Genomic DNA, 21068 nt, shown 5'->3' on the forward strand with positions numbered 1-21068 from the left:
TTGAATCTCATCTGGACATTTTCTCCACGTATGGAGTCAGCTATTACGAGGGGGAATAGCTTTAAATTAAGGGGTGTTAGGTATAGGACAGATATTATGGGTAGATTCTTTACTCAGTGAGTCGTGAGTTCATGGAATGCACTGCCAGTAGCAGTGGTGGACTCTCCCTCTTTATGGGCATTTAAATGGGCATTGGATAGGCATATGGAGGATAGTGGGATGGTGTAGGTTAGGTGGGCTTGGATCGGCACAACATCGAGGGCCAAAGGGCCTGTACTGCGCTGTATTCTTCTATGTTCTATGTTCTATGGTCCACAAGATCGAAAGCAAGTAACATTTGCGACACAAATTTTACAAAGTGCTGCAAGTTGGGGAAGAGGGTAAAAGGGAAACATCAGAGGGTCCAGTTGGAGGGAATGCTTCTGAGGAGGCCATTAAAGTCAGGAATTGAGGGAAACTCAACATTATCTAGGACATAGCAGCCTGCTTATTGGCTTAATATCCACCACTGAAGAATATCCATTCCTGAAGAAGGGCTTATGCCTGAAACGTCGATTCTCCTGTTCCTTGGATGCTGCCTGACCTGCTGTGCTTTTCCAGCAACACATTTTCAGCTCTTAATATCCACCACTGTCAACTTTCACTCCCATCATCAAACTATCATCTCCAAGACCAACTACAACCTCATCATCTCTGGGATCTCCCATCCACAGCCTCCAACCTCATAGACCCCAACCCCAAACCGCCTGGTTCCACATTTTCCCCAAATCCACAAACCCAAGTACCCCAGTTGACAGATTGTCTCCACCTGCTCCTGCCCCACTGAACATATCTCCACTTATCCCGACTCTGTCCTGTCCCCCTTGATCCAGGAACTTCCTATATACGTTTGAGACACCACCAGCTGCCTCACCACCTCCCCCGTGACTTACAGTTCCCTGAACCCCCAACATCTCAACTTCATCAAGGACATCCAGTCCCTGTACACCTGCATCCCTCATAAGGAAGACCTAAGAGCTCTTTGTTTCTTCCTCTCCTGCCAACCCACCCAGTCCCTCTCCACCGACACTCTCATCCGATTGGCAGAACTGGCTCTTACCCTCAACAACTTCTCCTTTCAATCCTCCCACTTCCTTCAAACCAGAGGGGGTGCCTATGGATACCTGCATGGGTCCCAGCTATGCCTGCCTTTCCATAGGATATATGGAACAGTCCTTTTTCAACAGCTACAGCGGCACCATCCTCCACCTTTTTCTCCGCTACATCAATGACTGTATTGGTGCTGCCTCATGCTCCCACGAGGTGCTTGAACAGTTCATCCATCACACCAACACCTTCCACCCTGACCTCAAATTCACCTGGACCATCTCTGATACCTCCCTTTCCTTCTTGGACCTCTCTGTCTCCATCTCTGGTGACTGATAACACACCAATATCGATTACAAACCCACTGATTCCCACAGCTACCTTGACTACGCCTCCTCCTGTAAAATCGCAATCCCCTATTCCCAATTCCTCCGCCTTATATGCCTCTGCTCTCAGGATGAGCAATTCCATTCCAGGACATCCCAGACGTCTGCCTACTTCAAGGACCGTACTTTTCCCTCCCCAGTGACCAACAGTGCCCTCAATCACGTCTTCTCCATTTCCCACACTTCTGCCCTTGAACACATCCCCGACTCCAACAAGGGGGTAGAATCCCCCCGGTCCTCACATTCCACCCACTAATCTCCAAATCCAGTGCATCATCCTCTGTCACTTTTGCCACTCTCAGCCAGACTTCACCACCAAACATATATTTCCTTCCCCACCATGAGCTGTATTCTGCAGGAACAGTTCCCTCTGTGACTCCCTTCTCATCCCACCGACACCTGACAGCTTCTTTTGCTGCTGCATGAGGTGCAAAGCCTGTGTCCACACCTCCACCCTCACCTCCATCTAAGGATCAGTTCAAATCCGGCAGAGATTTACTTGTACATCTTCCAACCTCATCTATTGCATCTGGTACTCATGATGTCGTCTCCTCTACATCGGAGACATCAAATACAAATTCACGGAATGGTTCATGGGGTAGATGTGGGGTGGGTCTGGGTGGGTTGCTCTTCGGAGAGTTGGTGAGGACTTGTTGGGCCGAAGGGCCTGTTTCCACACTGTAAGTAATCTAATCTAATCTCTGGTCCATACGCACTAAACAACCCCACCTTGCTGTGTCCATCCACTTCAAGTCCCCCTCCCCTGGGGACATCTCCATTCTGGACCTCCTCCATCGCCTACACAAGGCCACCCACAAACTGGAGGAAGAACACCTCATCTTCCGCCTCAGGAACCTTCAACCACAATGCATGAACACTGAATTCACCAGTTTTCAAATCTCCCTTCCCCCACCCCATCCCAGCTCCAACCTTCCGACTTGGCTCTGCCCTCTTGACCTGACCTACCTGTCCATCTTCCTTCCCACCTATTTGCTCCACACTTTCCACTGGCCTATCACATCACCTCCTATCTTCGCCCACCTATCTCCTACCTTTCCCCTAGCTTCACCTTCCTTCCCCCCATTTATCTTCCAATCCCCTTTCCCCCCCTCCCCAGTCCTGAAGAAGAGTCCTGCCGGTAATGTAGACTGTCCTGCTCCTCAGATGTTGCCTGCCCTGCTGTGCTTTTCCAGCGCCATGCTTTATCAACCCCCTTTACCATTGACCCACAGTAGCAGCAGTGTGTCCAATCCACTACAGTAACTTACTAAAGCTCCTTTGACAGCAAATTCCAAACCGACCTCCACCACAGTAATCACATGTGAACCCCATCACCTCCTAGTTCCCCTGCAATCCACACACCATCCTGACTCGGAAGTGTATCGCCATTCCGTCATTATCACTGAGTCAAACCCTGGAGCTTTCTTCCTAGGAACATTGAGGATGTCCTTCCACCCCAACAGCTGCAGCAGTTCAATAAGGCAGACTCACCAGCTTCTCAAGTGCAATTAGGGTTGGCCAATCAATGTTGACCAAGCCAGCCGTATAAATAACTGACATTATTCACCTTTCCATCGGAACAGAATCAGGGGAGGAGTCTAGGAAGCTCACTAGGATTACTGCAGTGAGGTGGAGTGAGGCATTTCGAAGAATAAATGAAGATATTAACGTCAATTTTCTGAGATGTGGGGAAGCAGTGTGGCTTGGAATAGACAGAAATGAAGGTGTAGTTGAGGATATAGTTTGTGGCACTCTGATTGAACATTGTTTGGGGAAGCAAAGAGGTAGACACATCAGAAAGTGGAAACGGCAATGACTCTGTTCGATTTCTACCACTATGTAATTGACCTTTGTTTCCCATTTAGGATAAAATTCAACTTCACGCGATGTGAACACAAACAACAGACTCTCTGCCATCCACCCCATGCAAATTTCAATTATCTTCAACCCTGATTGGATAGGAGGTTTGATGGACAGCCAATCTACTATGGCCTCCACTGCATCCCAATGGAAGCGAAGGTTTAGTCCCCATATGCTTTTGCCCAGGTTGTTGTGCCCGATTTCTGTAGACAGCACCAATTCCCTGGCACCCCAACGCAATGTTTCATATGTAGGTCTTGATACTGAGTAATGATGGGCTGTTTGATATTCTGGTGCAGTATGGTGATGGGATGACCGAAAGGCATCGTGCTGGTGACCTTCCTCACCAGAAACATGTGGTGGCAGTTCATATGGCATCCTAGGTGCTGAGGCCTATGTTAGATTTCCAGGGTGCAATTTGCTGATGCAATGCCAATCTGAGATTCAAACCATTGACGTCTTGTGGTCTGTGGCCTCTGAATCGTCCCGGCTTTTGCACTGCTCCCAGTGGCCCAATGTACAGTCATGTTGGAGAAATTAACTGAGCGAGTGAATCCCGTTGTAATGTTTTATGTCAGGTATCGTGACCAGGTGCCCTCTGGAGTTGAAAATGAAGAATGGGACAATGGGATCACAATGGAAAGGACAATTAAATTATGGAGATGTGAGTCTAACACTGAACACCCCACAAGACGTTGAAGAAGAGATTAAGAAAGGTACAAAGTGTATAAGAGTAATTTACATTTTTAATTCATTTGAACAGATGAAATACACGAGAGAGAAAGCATTCTGCATTGTGTTGTGGAGGGGAGGTCGGAAATAGATAATGCAGTGAGTTAAACACCTAAGTGACATGAACTCAAATATAACCCAGGCTATCTGGATGAAAAGCTTCTGGTCTATTGGAGCTTCTGTTGCAAGAGTTCAATGTGATATTCTTGTGAGTAACCTCAGTTGAGTGCTTTCATGAGAATCAGAAGAAAACCACTCCAAATTCTGACATGGATTGGTTTCACGTCGTATTCCATTGTTGCTCTTTAAGTACTGTGCTTGGAGGAACATAATAAGAATGTATCTTTCCAGCACCTTCATCCAAGATTTCCTTGAGTCTGTCTTTAAAGCCAATGCACTGGGAGATCTTGCACTCAGCAAACAGGACAACCATTTATTTCTTTCAACAAACATCAACTAGCACCTTTAACATGGTTCAACATGTTTTTTTTAGATTACTTACAGTGTGGAAACAGGCCCTTCTGCCCAACAAGTCCACACCGACCCTCCGAAGAGCAACCCACCCAGATCTATTCCCCTACATTTACCCCTTCACCCAACGTGGCCAATTCACCTAACCTGCACATTTTTGAACTGTGGGAGGAAACTGGGGCACCCGGAGGAAACCCACACAGGAACGGGGAGAATGTGCAAACTCCGCACAGACAGTTGCCTGAGGCGGGAATTGAACCCGGGTCTCTGACGCTGTGAGGCAGCAGTGCTAACTCTTGAGGTATTTTGCAGGATTCTGAGCTACACAAAGAGCTGATCCGAAACCTAGGTTGAGGAGGTAGGCTCAAAGACCAACTTCTAGGAGAAGATTGATACAGAGAGCATGGAGAGGCTCTGAAACAGAATTCCAGAGCTCAGGGCCCAAGCAGCTGTAGGTACAACCAAAAAGCAGAATGCTTAAGGAGCTAGAATCTGAGGACAGTGGGTATTCCAAAAGGTTTAGACAGAAAGACATGCAGAGAGATATCTGGTTTCTTGAAAAATCATGCCATCAAAAAATAATCATGTTTTGAAACAAAGCTATAGACAATCACTAAAATAAAAGCAGAGTAAAATAATGCAAGGATTGCACAATTATGAACATTTCAGCAAATGAATGTATACTATCTGTTGCAATATGCAGGATTCAAGGGAAACTTATAAATAAACATGCAAGGTTTACTGCATTCTGTATTTTGTATTTATATTCTGTGTAAAGCTGAAACAAGTGACAGAAATAGACAGTGGTGAGGCCGTGAAGAGATTTGATCGCCTCAATTAAAATTTGAACATTGTAATGTTGCCCAGCCAAGAGCTCATGTATTTTGGTGAGAGCAGGGCTATTGGGTAAATGGTGCAATAGTCATTGAAGTCAATGGTACCGTGGTTCTGGGTATGGTCAGTGAACTGTGAGGTTGATTTAGTCCCCTGTCTCAGCAGCATATTCAGGGCTTTGGAGCCTCCTCTGAAGTACTGCTGTACTGTGTCGACTGGAATTTATTTGGTTCCATTCCTGCTGCTTCCAGTTGCCAGTTCTGGTAGTTCGTTGTAGTGGCCGATGTATTGAGTCTAGCTGTGGTTCTGTTCGCCGAGCTGGGTATTTGTGTTGCAGACGTTTTGTCCCTGTCTAGGTGACATCCTCAGTGCTTGGGAGCCTCCTGTGAAGCGCTTCTGTGATCTTTCCTCCAGCATTTATAGTGGTTTGAATCTGCCGCTTCCGGTTGTCAGTTCAAGCTGTCCGTTGCAGTGGCCGGTATATTGGGTCCAGGTCGATGTGCTTATTGATTGAATCTGTGGATAAGTGCCATGCCTCTAGGAATTCCCTGGCTGTTCTCTGTTTGGCTTGTCCTATAATAGTAGTGTTGTCTCAGTCGAATTCATGTTGCTTGTCATCTGCGTGTGTGGCTACTAAGGATAGCTGGTGGTGTCGTTTCATGGCTAGTTGGTGTTTTTTTTGTTTTTTTTTATTTTTTTTTATTTTTATCCCCTTTAACCCCCACACTACCACCTAAGTGCGGTAGTGCTTATTTTATCCCCAGCACCCATGGTTTGTGTGTATACATGTGAGACACAGTGAAAGACACACAAAGTGCATGAATCTTTATTCAATTTCCACCACCAGGAAGATAGGAAAACACCCGTGTGGCCAGTGACAAACACTGCCCTTCACATCAAAGGGCAGTGCTATGTGATCAAAACAGTGAAGGGGAGGGTAGGGACTAAATCAAAATAGAATTGGAGGGAGAAATGATGCACTCCACTCCCTGCGGCGCCCACCTGGCTAGTTGGTGTTCATGGATGTGGATCGTTAGCTGTCTTCCTGTTTGTCCTATGTAGTGTTTTGTGCAGTCCTTGCATGGGATTTTGTGCTACTATTATAGGACAAGCCAAACAGAGAACAGCCAGGGAATTCCTAGAGGCATGGCACTCATCCACAGATTCAATCAATAAGCACATCGATCTGGACCCAATATACCGACCACTGCAGCGGACAGCTGGAACTGATAACCGGAAGTGGCAGATTCAAACCACTACAAATGCTGGAGGAAAGATCACAGAAGCGCTTCACAGGAGGCTTCCAAGTGCTGAGGATGTCACCTAGACAGGGGACGAAACGTCTGCAACACAAATTCCCAGCTCGACGAACAGAACCACAACAACAAGCACCCGAGCTACAAATCTTCTCACAAACTTTGTATTGAGTCTAGGTCTATGTGTCTATTGATAGAGAGTCTATAGTACAGGAAAAGGCCCATTGGCCCATTAGCACAGCACAGAAATCCGAGATCCAATGGCCATTGTATCTTCAGTCAGTGGTGGCCCTGAGTTCAGTGTTTCCACCAGGATGTCATACAATCTCATATGTGTACACAACATAGAGATGATACCATCTCATATTGCTGTTCTATCCTAAATACACACTTTTATTTTGATGCAGCCCAGAGACACTTAGCTGGAAAAACTGGGATATGTTCAGAACTGATCAGCCTCCAAGTGGAATCACCTTGTGCTCCAAACCTGACCTTAATCGACCTGCCTGGAATCATCAGGGTCCCTATTGGGAACCAGCCTCAGGACATTGGAAACATGGTAACCTTGCCTCCTGATAACATGTGCTACAGAAGGATAAATTCTTCACAATTGTGCTTTAGCTTATCACTCTGTAGTCTCACCATAACCTTAATTCCAGTTGGGTATTTGATTTCAGAAGGTCCTTCAGACACTGGTCCTGAACGTGGAGCTTGAATACAATTGTGCACCTTACACCTTTGTTTTCCAGAATCAAGAATAGCACACTTGGACTGTCTTGGATGGATAAGTCAGCCACTTCAAGAACCTCACAGCTGCCCATCCAATTGACACTGGAAATACTCCTGAGCTTCCAACTGCCTATTTCTCAAGCCAACGATGTCATTGGCAAACCCAGCTTCTTACTACTGTCTCCAAATATGTGTCCCCTGCTTCCCTTCCCCTTTCCCCCGTTACATCGATAGCAAAGGCTGCTCAATTTATTTTTCAGAAATTGAACTTGAGACCCAATTGTCTTCAGATTGTTAGTTTGGTCTCAATTTCCTCATGAAGTTTTGATTCTCGTAGATTTTTCATTTTCATCTTTCTTTACTTCGTTATCGCATTCATCAAGCTCTCTTTGTGCCACCTACTCACTCATCATGGGAACCTAAGAGATTGGAATAGGTTATATCCCTTGGGCCTACTCCGCTATTAAATATGGTCATGGCTGATCTTGTACCTTAGTTTGACCTTCTCAATTTATCCGTATATTTCTTCATTCCCTCAGTATCCAGAAGTCTATCAATCTTTGCATTGCAACGATTCAAGGACTGCAGGCCCACAATTCTCGGGAGGTAGAGAATGCCAAAGCTTCAAGATATGCTCTGGTTGAAGAAATTTCTCATTCTCAGTTCAGAATGGCTTATCCTGAGGCTTTAAGTTCTGGGCTGTTGAACACAGTGGCTGAGTAGTCAGCACTGCTGCCTTATAGCACTATGGACCTGGGTTCGATTCCAGGTTTGGGTGACTCTCTGTATGGAGTTTGCACGTTCTCCTCGTGTCTGTGTGGGTTTCCACCATGTGCTGCAGTTTCCTCCCACAGTCCACAGATGTGCAGATTGGGTGGATTGGCCATAGTAAATTGCCCAGAGGGTCTGGGGATGTGCATGCTGGGTGAATTGGCCATGAGGGCTGCAGGGATGGGATATGGGTGGGATGCTCTTTAGAGGGTTGGTGTGGATTTGATGGGATAAATGGCCTTCCTCATTGTAGGGGTTCTGTAACTGGGAAAGCATTTGCCCCCAGTTATACTCTCCAAGAATTTTAAATATATAGTTGGACTCCAAATACCCTCTGAAAATATGTAGTTATAAAGCATAAATACGTATCTTTAAAGTGAGAAAACAACCCAAGCATACAATCGAGGAACAGAACCAGGCCACTCAGCCCCTCAAGCCTGCTTGACCATTCAGTATGATCTGGGATGATCTACAACCCACTTATGCCCCAATAACCTTTGGCCTCCTTGCTTATCAGGAATCGATCTACACTGCCCTAGAAATGTTCAAAGACTGCCTTTTGAGGAAGAGAGCTCCAAAGGCACCCAAACTCCGGTCAAACAAAATTCTTGTCCTTATCTGTGCAACCAAGTCAGCCACAAATGCAATCACTTCAAGAAGAAATTTGTCCCCTTCCTTAGCGCCACGATGGGCTGGACAATAAATCGCTGCAACATAATTCGAAAAATACATCTGCCACTACTTCCCAGAAACATGTCATCACACCCATTCCAAGTGTTGAAAATAAATGGTTAGATTTAATTTATTTTCTAGATCAAAAAGCTGATCCACACCTACATTGGAAAAGAAGAAACAATCATCTTGGTTGTCATCGCCTGTAATGTGGACATTGCGACCACAGAGGCATTGAAAATGGCTCAGAAAGTTGACCCGAAAGGAGACAGGACACTGGGTAAATCGAAATACAACATTGTTTGAATAGATGTGGTTTTATTTGGATGATACTGTGCACTCGGCTTTTAGCCAGGTCATTGCTTGAAAACTTTTTATCACTTTCTCTCCCTCCTGTGTGGGCACTAGACACAAATTCTTCCTGCCCTTTTCCAACAGTTCACTGTAACAACAGCTGGAAAAAAGCATTTCCCACAATATTTCCCAAACCAACCATTAACAAGATGCTCAAGAAAGACATTAAATCAGTATGTGGAGAGGTCGGTGGTGGACTGGGGTGGGCAAAGTTAAAAAATCACACAACACCAGGTTATAGTCCAACAGGTTTATTTGGAAGCACTAGCTTTCAGAGCACTGCTCCTTTATCAGGAGGTTGTGGAGTAGGACCATAAGACACACAATTTATAGCAAAAATGTTGCAGTGTCATGCAAACAAAATGATATATTTAACAAACCTCGATTGTGTGTTAAGTCTTTCATCTTTTAGAATGGATTACAGGTTTCGGTTCATTAATATGTAAATCTGGGATTCCGGGAGAGAGTTGATGTTTCAACTCAACAATCTTTATGAGCAAGTAGCAAGGTGAAAAATGACCAAAGTGGAATAATTGTGAAAGGTGTAAGCTTGATTTCACGGTGTGAAGCAAAAAAGGAGGTAGTAACAGGATGAATGGTAGAATAATGAACAGCGGCATCGAAAAATTAAACAAGAGTACAATCAGAATCAGCAAAGCGAAAGAAAACCAAATAATGGTAGACTTTAGAATCTCAGGATGGTCACAGTCAGAATAAGGCTAGTCAAGCTACTGTGCTTTTACTGGCTCCTTTTAAGACACCTCATTCAATACCATCCCTCTGTCTTTTACAGGCCTTTTCCCGAAGAAAATCTTTTGCCTAATTTGGATAACGATTCATTTCTGTTTCCAAACAGCAAGGATAAGAAAGTGGCCAGAGAGGCGATGAGTGGGAATGGGGGCTTGATGGAGAAGAAGGAGGGAGGGAAGGGCCAAATACCAAATAGAAAATCTGAGATTTAGGGAAGAACAATAGCTATGGGTCAAATTAATAAAGAAATGGTGGATCAATATAGCTACAATTCCAAGAACTGGGAAGGAACAAACCTGGAACCTAAACTTTTATTACCTTAGAAACAGTTTCAGTCTCGTCCCAATTATAGGGACAGAAATGAATCCCCTATTCACCACCATCTGAATACAATGAAATACTGAATTATTATACAAGGAAAGCAGATGGCATGCAAATAGTTGTAGCACGTTGGAAGAAGGACAGGATTCCATGGAAATATGCAAAATAGGGAGAAGGATCACCTGGCCTTGGAGTATGATGAAAGAAATGTTGTATTTACCACTGCAAACTTTATTGAGGCACCTCAGTCTTTTCATTTGGGACCTGCACAGTCACCAGGTACAGGTATTTCCATGCCACTCGGACAGTTGGATTACAACAAAGATCTAACCTTAGCCCTTCAACTCCAAAGAAAATCCTGCTCAAAAGGTAGTTTGTTAATACACTTCAAAATGGAGTCCTGCTTTCTGCTATCGTGTTAATACAGCATCAGATGGGACTGGCAATTAGAATAGCAATAATGAATCGAAGAATGAATGGTCAATCACTGAATGTTGTATTATTCTCATTAGGGGTTCTTACGAAACCGGACTTGATTGATCCTGACACTGAGAAAGACATTCTTAAAATCATCAACAATCAGATGGTTCCTCTTCGGAAAGGCTACGTGCTCATTAAGTGTCGTGGGCAGCATGATTTAATCGCAAATACATCCCTGGCTAATGCACTGGAGAAAGAAATTGCATTTTTCAATGACAATGTTCATTTTAGGTAAACCCATTTTGTTCTTCTAAACAAAGCAGCTGAAACACAATCTCTATTTCATCATTTGAACAATTAGCATAAAATTGACAAACTAGAGACCATCCTTCTTAATGGGTGATCAATAGGATGTTGACTCTAAAGATTACAGTCTGTCAGAAAGATTGAGGCTAAGGCTCCATGCTGTTGGATCTATAGTTCTTGTTTGAATGTTTGATGGTTGAGCACTGAGGTCATCAATGAAGACCATTATTGTGTTCTTTCATGGGATGTGGGCATCACTGGCAAGGCCAGACTTGTTGCCCAACATAACTGAGTTTGAAGTAAATGACTTGAGGGCAAACTGGTTTCCTTCATTCACGGGATGTGGGTGCCACTGGTTAGGCCACCATTTATTGCTCATCGCCAATCGCCCAGAGGGTGGTTAAGGGTAACTCATATTGCTTTGTGTCTAGAATCACATGTAGGAAAGGATGGTAGCTTCCTTCCCTAAAGAACATTAGTCAACCAAATTGGTTTTGCCCCAGCCATCAACAATGGATTCAAGGTCAACATTAGAGTCTTAATTCTAGATTTTTATGGAATTCAAATTCCATCATCTACTGTAGTGGGATTCTAACCTGGGTCCCTGGAGCATTACCTGGGTGGCTGAATTAACAGTCCAGCGATAACACCACTTGGCCATCACCTCCTCTGAATTTAAGAGTCAGCCACATTATTGTGTGACTGGAGAGACATGTTGGTGAAAGGAAATTAATGAAACAGATGGACTGTTAATGACTGTCATTACACAGTCACTGTTAATGAGGCCTGCTTTATCTAGCAGAATTATTAAATTCATTTAAATTCCAGTGGCTGATGTGGCACAATTCTGAATCCAAGTCTGTTGGGTCTTTAATGGTCTAGCAACAACACCTCTACACCACTGTCTCCCAAATGTCACATGGCTTCATCCCAGTTAACCCCAGCTAATTTCAAAGGTGTAAATGGCAGGATAAGTTGCAGCTAGTTCTCTGAGTGGGACTTTTACACATGCTTTGTGCTTCCTAAACCTTAAATCATACCAACCAGTGCCTTCGCTTTTTGGCTTTGAATGCAGGTGATGTCTCCCTAGGGAGAAAGGTGCAGGCTCTGAAAGGTGTGAACAAGTTCCACCCATGTGCATTTCACAATGGTTTCACTTGAAGCTTGGGAAGGAGTTTGCAATTACCCCGGCCCTTTTACAACTTCAGAATTTCGTGAAGCACTGTACAGTCAAAAAAGTACTAAATTTAAAATGTAATGTTGAAAAATGTGGTCAGTTTTCATAAAGGATGGTTTTAGAGACAGCAGTGAAATAAGTGACCATAGCAACTGTTTAAGAAGTAAGTTAACAGATATATTTGGGCAGATATTGGAAGTACTTCCTTGTTCAGCTTTGAATAATGCCAGAGATTCATTACACTGTTTGAGGGATGCTATGCCGTTGTTTATTCTCCTATTTGAGTTTTAAAAAAAGGTTTGGAATTGATTCATTGGGAGGAACATTAGACATTGAATGACTTGAATGTCAGAGGATGAAGGGTGACCTTGCAAAGTTATGAGAGGCATGGATAGAATGGGTAGTCAGAGTCTTTTTCCCAGCATGGAAATGTCAATTACTAGGGGGCATGTGGTTAAGGCAAGAGGGGGTAAGTTTAAAGGGGATGTGAGAGACAAATTTTTCACACCAAGGATGATAAGTGCCTGGAAAGGCCTTTCACATTGTCAGTTGGGTGGTGCTATGGTTTAGATGGTGAACTTTCACTTCTGTTACCTGATTCAGATTCAAATGGATAAAAAATTCTTTGTTCAAGCTTCCTTGTGTATGGGATGGGCAACTTCTGTCCATTTTCGGGCGGGTGTAGCAAGCCTACTTCATTCTTATCCCACATTTCCATTTTCCCTTTGAGCTTTGTGTTCTGATAAAGTGAAGAATTTTAGTGCTCTCCCATTTTGTTGCATTGTGTGCAGTGGACGGCATCGACAGGTTGGGCTGAGAGGCCTGTTTTCATGCTGTAGATCTCTATGATGACTGTATGAACGTGCTGCCAGAGGAGGTTGTGTAGGCGGATAGGAGAGCAATTCTTAAGAGGCATCTTGATAGATACATTAATAGACAGCAAATAGAGGGATACAGACCGTGTAGAGGCAAAGGGTCTTTTAGTTTGGAAAGATATCATGTGTCAGTGCAGTCTTGATGGACCAAAGGGCTTGTTCTTGTGCTGTACTGTTCTTTGTTACATGTGTTAACTTCTTCAAAGTATTTTAAATCTCTCTCTCTTTTTCCCTCTCCATAGGCCACTGCTGGAGAAGCAAATGGCATCCTTCCAACATTTATCCAGTAGACTCACCAATGAGCTTGTTTTACAAATCAGGGTTGGTTAAATTCACTTTAATCATTGGTTGGTTTATGGCACTGAATGCAAAATAGGAAGAGATAAGCATAGCATTTCGCTGGTCGAGGAAGTTCCACCAAGCTTTTGTCATCAGTGCAAGATTTCAGAGAGGTAACGAGCGGTGGAGTATCCACAAACATGGATAAACCATCAGGCTTCCTAAGCCTTGGCTCAGACCTTATCTCCACTTTCCAACAGGAATTGCCGTAGGAATAGGAAGACGATTAGCCATTCACCCATTCCAGTGGTTATGAGAAGTAGCGGGCAAGGAGCAGCTGGTAGTGGTCCTGTAGCACTGCTGCTTCACAACACCAGGATCCCAGGTTCAATTCCAGCTTCAGGCAGGTGTCTTGTGGCGTTTGCACATTCTCTCCGTATCTGCGTGGGTTTCCTCTAGGTGCTCTGGTTTCCTCCCACAGTCCAAAGATGTACAGGTCAGGTGGATAATTCGTGTGAAATGCAGAGTTATAAGGGGGAGGGGGTGGGTCTGGGTGGGATGCTCTTTGAAGAGTTGGTGTGGTCTCAATGGACTGATTGGCTGCTTCCACACTGTTGGGATTCTATGCGAAAGCATGACGACTTAGTGATAGATAGTGCGCTACTGCCTGCATTCTATACCACTGACTTAGTTAAGGAGAGCAAAGGCATGATATCTTAATTTGTAAATGGCACAAAAGTAGATAGAAAATTATGTTGTAAAGAAGACATAAGGAGCTGGCAGGTGGATGTGGATAGGTTGAGTGACTTGGAAAAATCTGGCAGATGGAGTATAGTGTGGGGGGGAAAAAAACGTGAAGTTATTCACTTTGGCTGGAATAATGAACTGGAGACTGACCACAGAATGCCGAGATGCAGTTAGCATGCAAGTATAGCAATTAATTAACAAGGTTAATGTACACTATCCTTTATTACATGACAAATTGAACATAAAAGTAAGGATATTATGCTTCAGTGATACAAGTCTTTTGTGAAACCACGTTTGGATTACTAAGTGCAGCTTTGGTCTTCTTAATTAAGGAAGGATGTAAATTTAATGGCCTTGGTTTAGAGAGATTTACTGGATTGTTCCCTGGAATAAGCAGGTTGCTTTATCAGGAAAGGCTGGATAGACGGGGGTGATTTCTCTGGACTTGATTGAAGCTTATAAGATCCTGAATGCCGCTGGCAAGGTTGAAGTGGAAAAGATGTATTTGATTGTGAATGCATTCCGAACTGGGGAATGCTCTTTAATAATTAGGAGCCACCATTGTAGGATGGAGATGAGAAGGAGATTTATTTTCTGTCAGAGTGTGGCTTTGAAACTCTCGGTCTCAAGGGGCAGTGGAGGCAAGGATATTGAATATTTTATGGCAGAGTGAGGTAGATTCTGATTAGACAGGGGCATCAAAGATTATCCGTGGTTGATGGGAATGTAGAACTCAAAATACAAACAGATCAGCCAGGATCTTATTGAGTAGCAGAGCAGACTTGAGGGGCCAAATGGCCTACTCTGATTCCTTGTACAGTGGATAATTCAGCCTTTACTGTTGGGTGTAGACAAGTTAAATCAGGCTTAGCAAATAGAACAATACAGCTTAAAACAGGCCCTTTGGCCCTCGATGTTGCGCCGACCTCTGAACTAATCTAAGCCCATCCCCCTACACTATCCCATCATCATCCATGTGCTTATCCAAGGAGTGTTTAAATCTCCCTAATGTGGCTGAGTTAACTACATTGGCAGGGCATTCCACGCACTTACCACTGTCTGAGTAAAGAACCTGCCTCTGATATCTGTCATAAATCTATCACCCTTCAATGGGTAGCTATGCCCCCTTGTATGAGCTGACATCATCACCCCAGGAAAAAAGGGTAGGCTTTCACTGTCTACCCTATCTCATCCTCTGATCATCTTGTATGTCTCTATCAAATCCCCTCTTAGCCTTCTTCTTTCCAATGAGAACAGACCCAAGTCTCTCAGCCATTCCTCATAAGACCTTCCCTCCAGACCAGGCAATATCCTGGTAAATCTCCTCTGCACCTTTTCCAATGCTTCCACATCCTTCCTGTAATGGGGCGACCAGAACTGTACACATTATTCCAAGTGTGGCCGCACCAGTGTTTTGTATACTTGCAGCATGTCATTACAACTGCAGAACTCAATCCCTCCACCAATAAAACCTAACACACTGTATGCCTTCTTAATGGCACTATCAACCTGAGTGGCAACTTTCAGGGATCTATGTACATGGACTCCAAGATCCCTCTGTACATCCATACTACCAAGAATCTTTCCATTGATCCAGTATTCTGCCTTCCTGTTATTCTTCCCAAAGTGAAACACCTCACATTTAGCTGCATTGAACTCCATTTGCCACATCTCAGTCCAATTCTGCAGTTTATCCAAGTCCCCCTGCAACCTGCTGAATCGCCCTCAAACTTATGCCTCTGCATTTTCTCCAACAGCCTACCATGTGGAACCTTATCAAAGGCTTTACTGAAGTCCATGTACACCACGTTAACTGCCCTATCCTCATCTACATGCTTGGTCACCTTCTCAAAAACCTCAATGAGGTTTGTGAGACATGACCTGCCCTTGACGAAACCATGTTGACTATCTGCAATCAAATTGTTGCTTGCTAGATTATTATAAATTCTATCTCTCATAATCCTTTCCAAAACTATTCCTACAACAGACGAAAGGCTCACGGGTCTATAATTACCTGGGTCATCTCTACTGCCCTTCTTGAACAAGGGCATAACATTTGCGATCCTCCAGTCTTCTGGTACTGAACCTGTAGACAACTCAAAGATCAAAGCCAAAGGCTCCAACACCTCCTCCCTAGCTTCCCAGCTTGGTGCTTAACCATGTCAAGAGAAATTCTTTGAGGTTAATTAACACAATTAACATGATTACATGATTACCATTAATTATGACAGTGGTTTTAACACTACCTGACAGGTCTGCTGTGCCGGTAAAATGTTTGAGGTCATTTTCTCATATGGTGTGGGGTAGTTTGATTAGATTAGATTAGATTAGATTACTTACAGTGTGGAAACAGGCCCTTCGGCCCAACAAGTCCACACCGACCTGCCGAAGCGTATACCACCCAGACCTATACTCCTACATTTACCCCTTCACCTAACACTACGAGCAATTTAGCAAGGCCAATTCACCTAACCTGCACATTTTTGGATTGTGGGAGGAAACCGGAGCACCTGGAGGAAACCCACGCAGAGACGGGGAGAATGTGCAAACTCCACACAGAGAGTCGCCTGAGGCGGCAGTTGAAGCCAGGTCTCTGGCGCTGTGAGGCAGCAGTGCTAACCACTGTGCCACTGTGCCACCCACTAGTTGGGTGATAACAAGAAGTCGAACTACATTTGGTCAGGTATAATTACTTGGATCTTAGGGAGCTGGTACACATACATCTGAAATCTAGAGTAGAACTCCCCATCTCCATTCACAGACTATGTGAAACATCAGTGGATGAACCAATGTAATAAATATTAACCCCTTTCAGAACCATCACTCATAGCTGTAGAAGTGGGTTCATAGAGTGGGGGGAGGGAATCTGTTCTTCTGCAATTTTTGCTGCTTTCTGCAGCAAGTATTAAGGACTTCCCAAAGAAGTTGGTATAAGTATGGCTACACGAAGCTGAAGATGCCCATTCAGACGTGGAAATTGTTAGAGAAACTCATCAGATCTGGCAGCATCTGTGGGAAGAAAGCAAAGTCAATATTTTGAGTCCAGTGACCCTTCTTCAGAACACCTTCCAGCAATTTCCGTTGTTGTTTCAGATTTACAGCATCCACAATTTTTTGTTTTATTTTGTCGAAGATGCCCATGTTTATTTGATTGTGGAAGTCAAGTAGAGTCAGTACTAGGATGGAAGCCAGGCAAATGAACACCCTGAGCAGTGGGTTTACAAAAGAAAAATGAGGTGATGCACTTTGGAAGAATTAACAAGATAAGGGAGTAGTCAGTGAATGGCAGGACACTAGGAAGTTCAGAGAAACAGGGATCTTGAGGTACTTGTTCACAGATCCCTGAAGGTGACAGGATAGGTAAATATGGTTGTAAAGAAGGTAGTGGGGAGACTTGCCTTTTTCGGGCATGTTATAGCTTATAGGAGTAGGGAAGTCATGTTGAAGCTGTCGAGAGCTTTGGTGAGGCCACAGCTGGAATACTGCCTGTAGTTGTGATCACCACACCATCAGAGGGATAGGATTTCACTGAAGGGAGGAGTGCAAAGGAAATGGCATGAGGATGTTGCCTGGGATGGAGCAGTTCAGCAATGAAGAGAGGCTGGAGAAGCTTGGGTTGAGCAAAGAAGGCTGAGGGAGTCTGGATAGACGTGTAAAAAATTAACAGGATGGACAGGATGGATAGAGAGCAGTTTTTCCCACAGTTGATTGTCAAGAACAAGGGGGCATATAATTTAATGTGAAAGGCAGGAGGTTTAGAGAGATTTGACAAAATATCTTTTCACCTAGAAGGGATCTGGAATGCATTTCTTGGGAGTAGGAAACTTAATAACCTTTAAAAAGTACCTGGATGAACACTTGTAGTGTCATAATATTCGAGGCTGTGGGCCAAGTGCTGGAAAGTGGAACTAGTGTAGATTTAGAGTGGTTTTATCAGTGATTCTCAATGGGACAAAGGCTCACTTTTGTATTATGATTCCAAAACTCTAACGTGCATTTTGGGTTCAGTTGATAGCATTGAGATGCAATTATAATTGGATGGCTTGCTAAAGAGTACCTCTTCAGGGCCCCTATAGAAACCCTAGATATGTTTTTGCACCAGCCTATACCTCATTAGCTGAAGTTGAAACTTTATTGCTGGTACAGCACAGCAGGTCAGGCAGCATCCAGGGAACAGGAGATTCGACGTTTCGGGCACAGGCCCTTCTTCAGGAATCACTGAAGAAGGGCCTGTGCCCGAAACGTCGAATCTCCTGTTCCCTGGATGCTGCCTGACCTGCTGTGCTGTACCAGCAATAAAGTTTCAACTTTGATCTCCAGCATCTGCAGACCTCACTTTCTCCTCATTAGCTGAAGCCCAACTGGGACAACCAGGCAAACACATCCCAGTCTTTACTGGAGGCCCAAAGGCCAAATGACTTTTCACCAATTCTCAACACCTTTTTGGCCAGAGTGGATGGAAAAAGATTTCAACTAAATACACCAGCTGACGATTCTGAATGGAGCCAGTCGAAAGAACAATGTCAAGCAACTCTCCTTTCTATAAACCTGCCACCAGCACCTTCCTTTTCTCCCTGGTTTATTTACTGTTAACTAATACGTGTTCCATATAAACCAAACATCTTATTTGTTTAAAGCTGGAATGAATCAAACTTTATTGAATCCTAACTCATTCATCCTCAAGCTCAGCTTACGAATCGCACCATGTGATTCTAGATAAGAATGTGTGAACAAAGAACAAATGTAGGCCACTTGGCTCTTGAAATCTGCTTCCCCATTCAATAAGATAATGGTTGATCTGATTTTAACCTCAACTCTACATTCCTGCATAGGCCCAATAACCATTTGTCTCCTTGGTAAGCAAAAGCTATCTACCTCCGTTTTAAAAATGTTTACAGATTTTGCACCTATTGCATTTTGACTCTCAACTTTCTGAGAGAAAAAAATGTTTCCTCCCCTCTGTTTTAAATGGGACATGCTGACGATCCCAGAGGGAGTAATGGACTTTTTTATGATTCTCCTTCCTTACTTCAGTAATCATTAGGATAAACAATTTACAGTATCTAACAAATTCACAAGGGCCACATTCTACTATTTTCTTTAAATTGACAAACTAGCGAAATGGATAGGGACATGTTTTCTATATTGAAATCCATTGATTAACATAAAAATATGAAGTTAAAAATCACATAACACCAGGTTATAGTCCAACAGGTTTAATTGGAAGCACACTAGCTTTCCGAGCACTACTCCTTCATCAGGTGGTTATGGAGGGCACAACTGTAAGGTACAGAATTTGTAGCAAAAATTTACAGTGTGATGTAACTGAAATTATACAGTGAAAAATACCTTGATTGTCTGTTGAGTCTTGCATCTGTTCGAATACCATCATAGTTTCACTTCTTTTATGTGTAATTCACAAAAACTTTTTTGAAAAAGTTGCATTCTCAGGTTAATTGTAACAATTGGTGTTAGCTAGACAATATGTTGAAGGTGTTAGCCCTCTGTGTTCTTTGTCTAAAAAGTGAGATAACAGAGTTTTACATGAATTCATGCGGTTTTTGAGCAAAGTACAAGGTAACTCTGCAAGTACAAATTCACCCCACAAAATATATGTGTGCATGTGGGTCTTTGTCTGTCTGTGTGTGTGTCTGTCTGGGTTGGGGTTTGTCAGTGTGAGAGAGAATGTATACGTGTGTGTAGTGAGTGTAGAGTGTCTTAAGTCTATGAGGGGGTGCATGTGTGAGTGTGGGAGGCACTCCTATACACACGGACACACACATACACAGACATGCACACAGACACTCACACACACCCTTACAGACACACCCACTCCCACATGCATCCTCTCAGAGATTTAGACCACTCTACACTCATGCACACACATATACACTCTCTCTCACAGACACTCACAACCCCCACTCCAGACACACACTCCCACACTGGGTTGGGGTTTGTGAGTGTGAGAGAGAGTGTATATGTGTGTGTAGTGAGTGTAGAGTATCTTAAGTCTGTGAGGGGGTGCATGTGTGTGGGAGTGTGTGTGTGATTTTTAACTTTGTACAACCCAGTCCAACACCAGCATCTCCAAAACATAAAGATATGAACAATCTAAAAGAGCTTCTAAATGGGAATTTTAGCAGTGGAATTAAAATCTTAGTGATCTCACTCATTTTGACAGATGGTTTGAAATGTTATCCAGGCTTTATTTAATAGGCTTTTGGCTTATTTTTTTTTCCATACAGAAATGTCTACCTGCTATCCAAGAGAAAATTGGAAGCAAAATAAATGAAATGGTGAAGCAGTTAGATAAAATGGGAGGGGCAATCCCAGAGGATCCTAAAGTACGAGTGCACGACCTGACCAGGGTAAGCTCAGGAAACAATTTTGTTGGAACTTTGTCTAAATAAGCAATATGATCTTTGCACAAAAATAGCATCCCCAATGTATCATGAAGATTATAAAACGTGAAAAATAAAAATTTATCAGCATGAGTAAAATAACGGTGCCAAAGCTACAGGGTTTTACAGCACAGAAGAAGGCCATTCTGCATCCCCACTAAGGTGACAAAATGGCTGCCTGGTCTTGGCTGCCCCACCTGCACATGGTGACAGGCCTCCCTGCAGTTGCATTAATCCTACCACCAGGGAATGCAACTCTTAAATTGCCATTAATTGGCCACTTAATCTGTCGCAGGGGAAGCAATGGCCTAGTGATATTATCGATAGACTGTTAATCCATAGACTATAGTAAGGTTCTCAGGACTTGGATTCAAATCCCACCAGATGGTGAAGTTTGAGTTCAATAAAAACCTGGAATTAGGAGTCTAAGGATGACAATTAAAATGTTGTTGATTGTTGGGAAAAAAACTCATCTGGCTCACGAATGGGGAAGGGAACTGCCATCCTTTACCTGGTTTGGACTACATGTGGCTCCAGACCCACAGCAATGTGGTTGACTGTTAACAGCCCTCTAGACAATTAGGGGTGCTCAATAACTGCTGGTGTAGCCAGCAATACTTACATTCTGTGAATGAATAAGA

At 43.6% G+C, this 21068-nt stretch overlaps 1 protein-coding gene across 3 annotated transcripts in view; it reads left to right on the top strand.

Moving 5' to 3' along the window:
- The window catches only part of LOC122555396 (interferon-induced GTP-binding protein Mx3-like), a 39813-nt gene that overhangs the window by 8945 nt on the left and 9800 nt on the right, over positions 1–21068 (top strand). For all 3 annotated transcript variants that reach the window (XM_087992494.1, XM_043701366.2, XM_043701367.2), the window contains 6 exons: positions 3911–4048; positions 7033–7184; positions 8939–9077; positions 10735–10933; positions 13243–13321; positions 20272–20394. In XM_087992494.1, the coding sequence (XP_087848620.1) occupies positions 3911–4048; positions 7033–7184; positions 8939–9077; positions 10735–10933; positions 13243–13321; positions 20272–20394 (830 nt within the window). The remainder of the gene's footprint in view (positions 1–3910; positions 4049–7032; positions 7185–8938; positions 9078–10734; positions 10934–13242; positions 13322–20271; positions 20395–21068) is intronic.

The sequence above is a fragment of the Chiloscyllium plagiosum genome, unplaced genomic scaffold, assembly GCF_037043375.1.
Source record: "Chiloscyllium plagiosum isolate Xiang-an unplaced genomic scaffold, Cpla_swu_hap1 HiC_scaffold_12, whole genome shotgun sequence".
Classification (NCBI taxonomy): Eukaryota; Metazoa; Chordata; class Chondrichthyes; order Orectolobiformes; family Hemiscylliidae; genus Chiloscyllium; species Chiloscyllium plagiosum.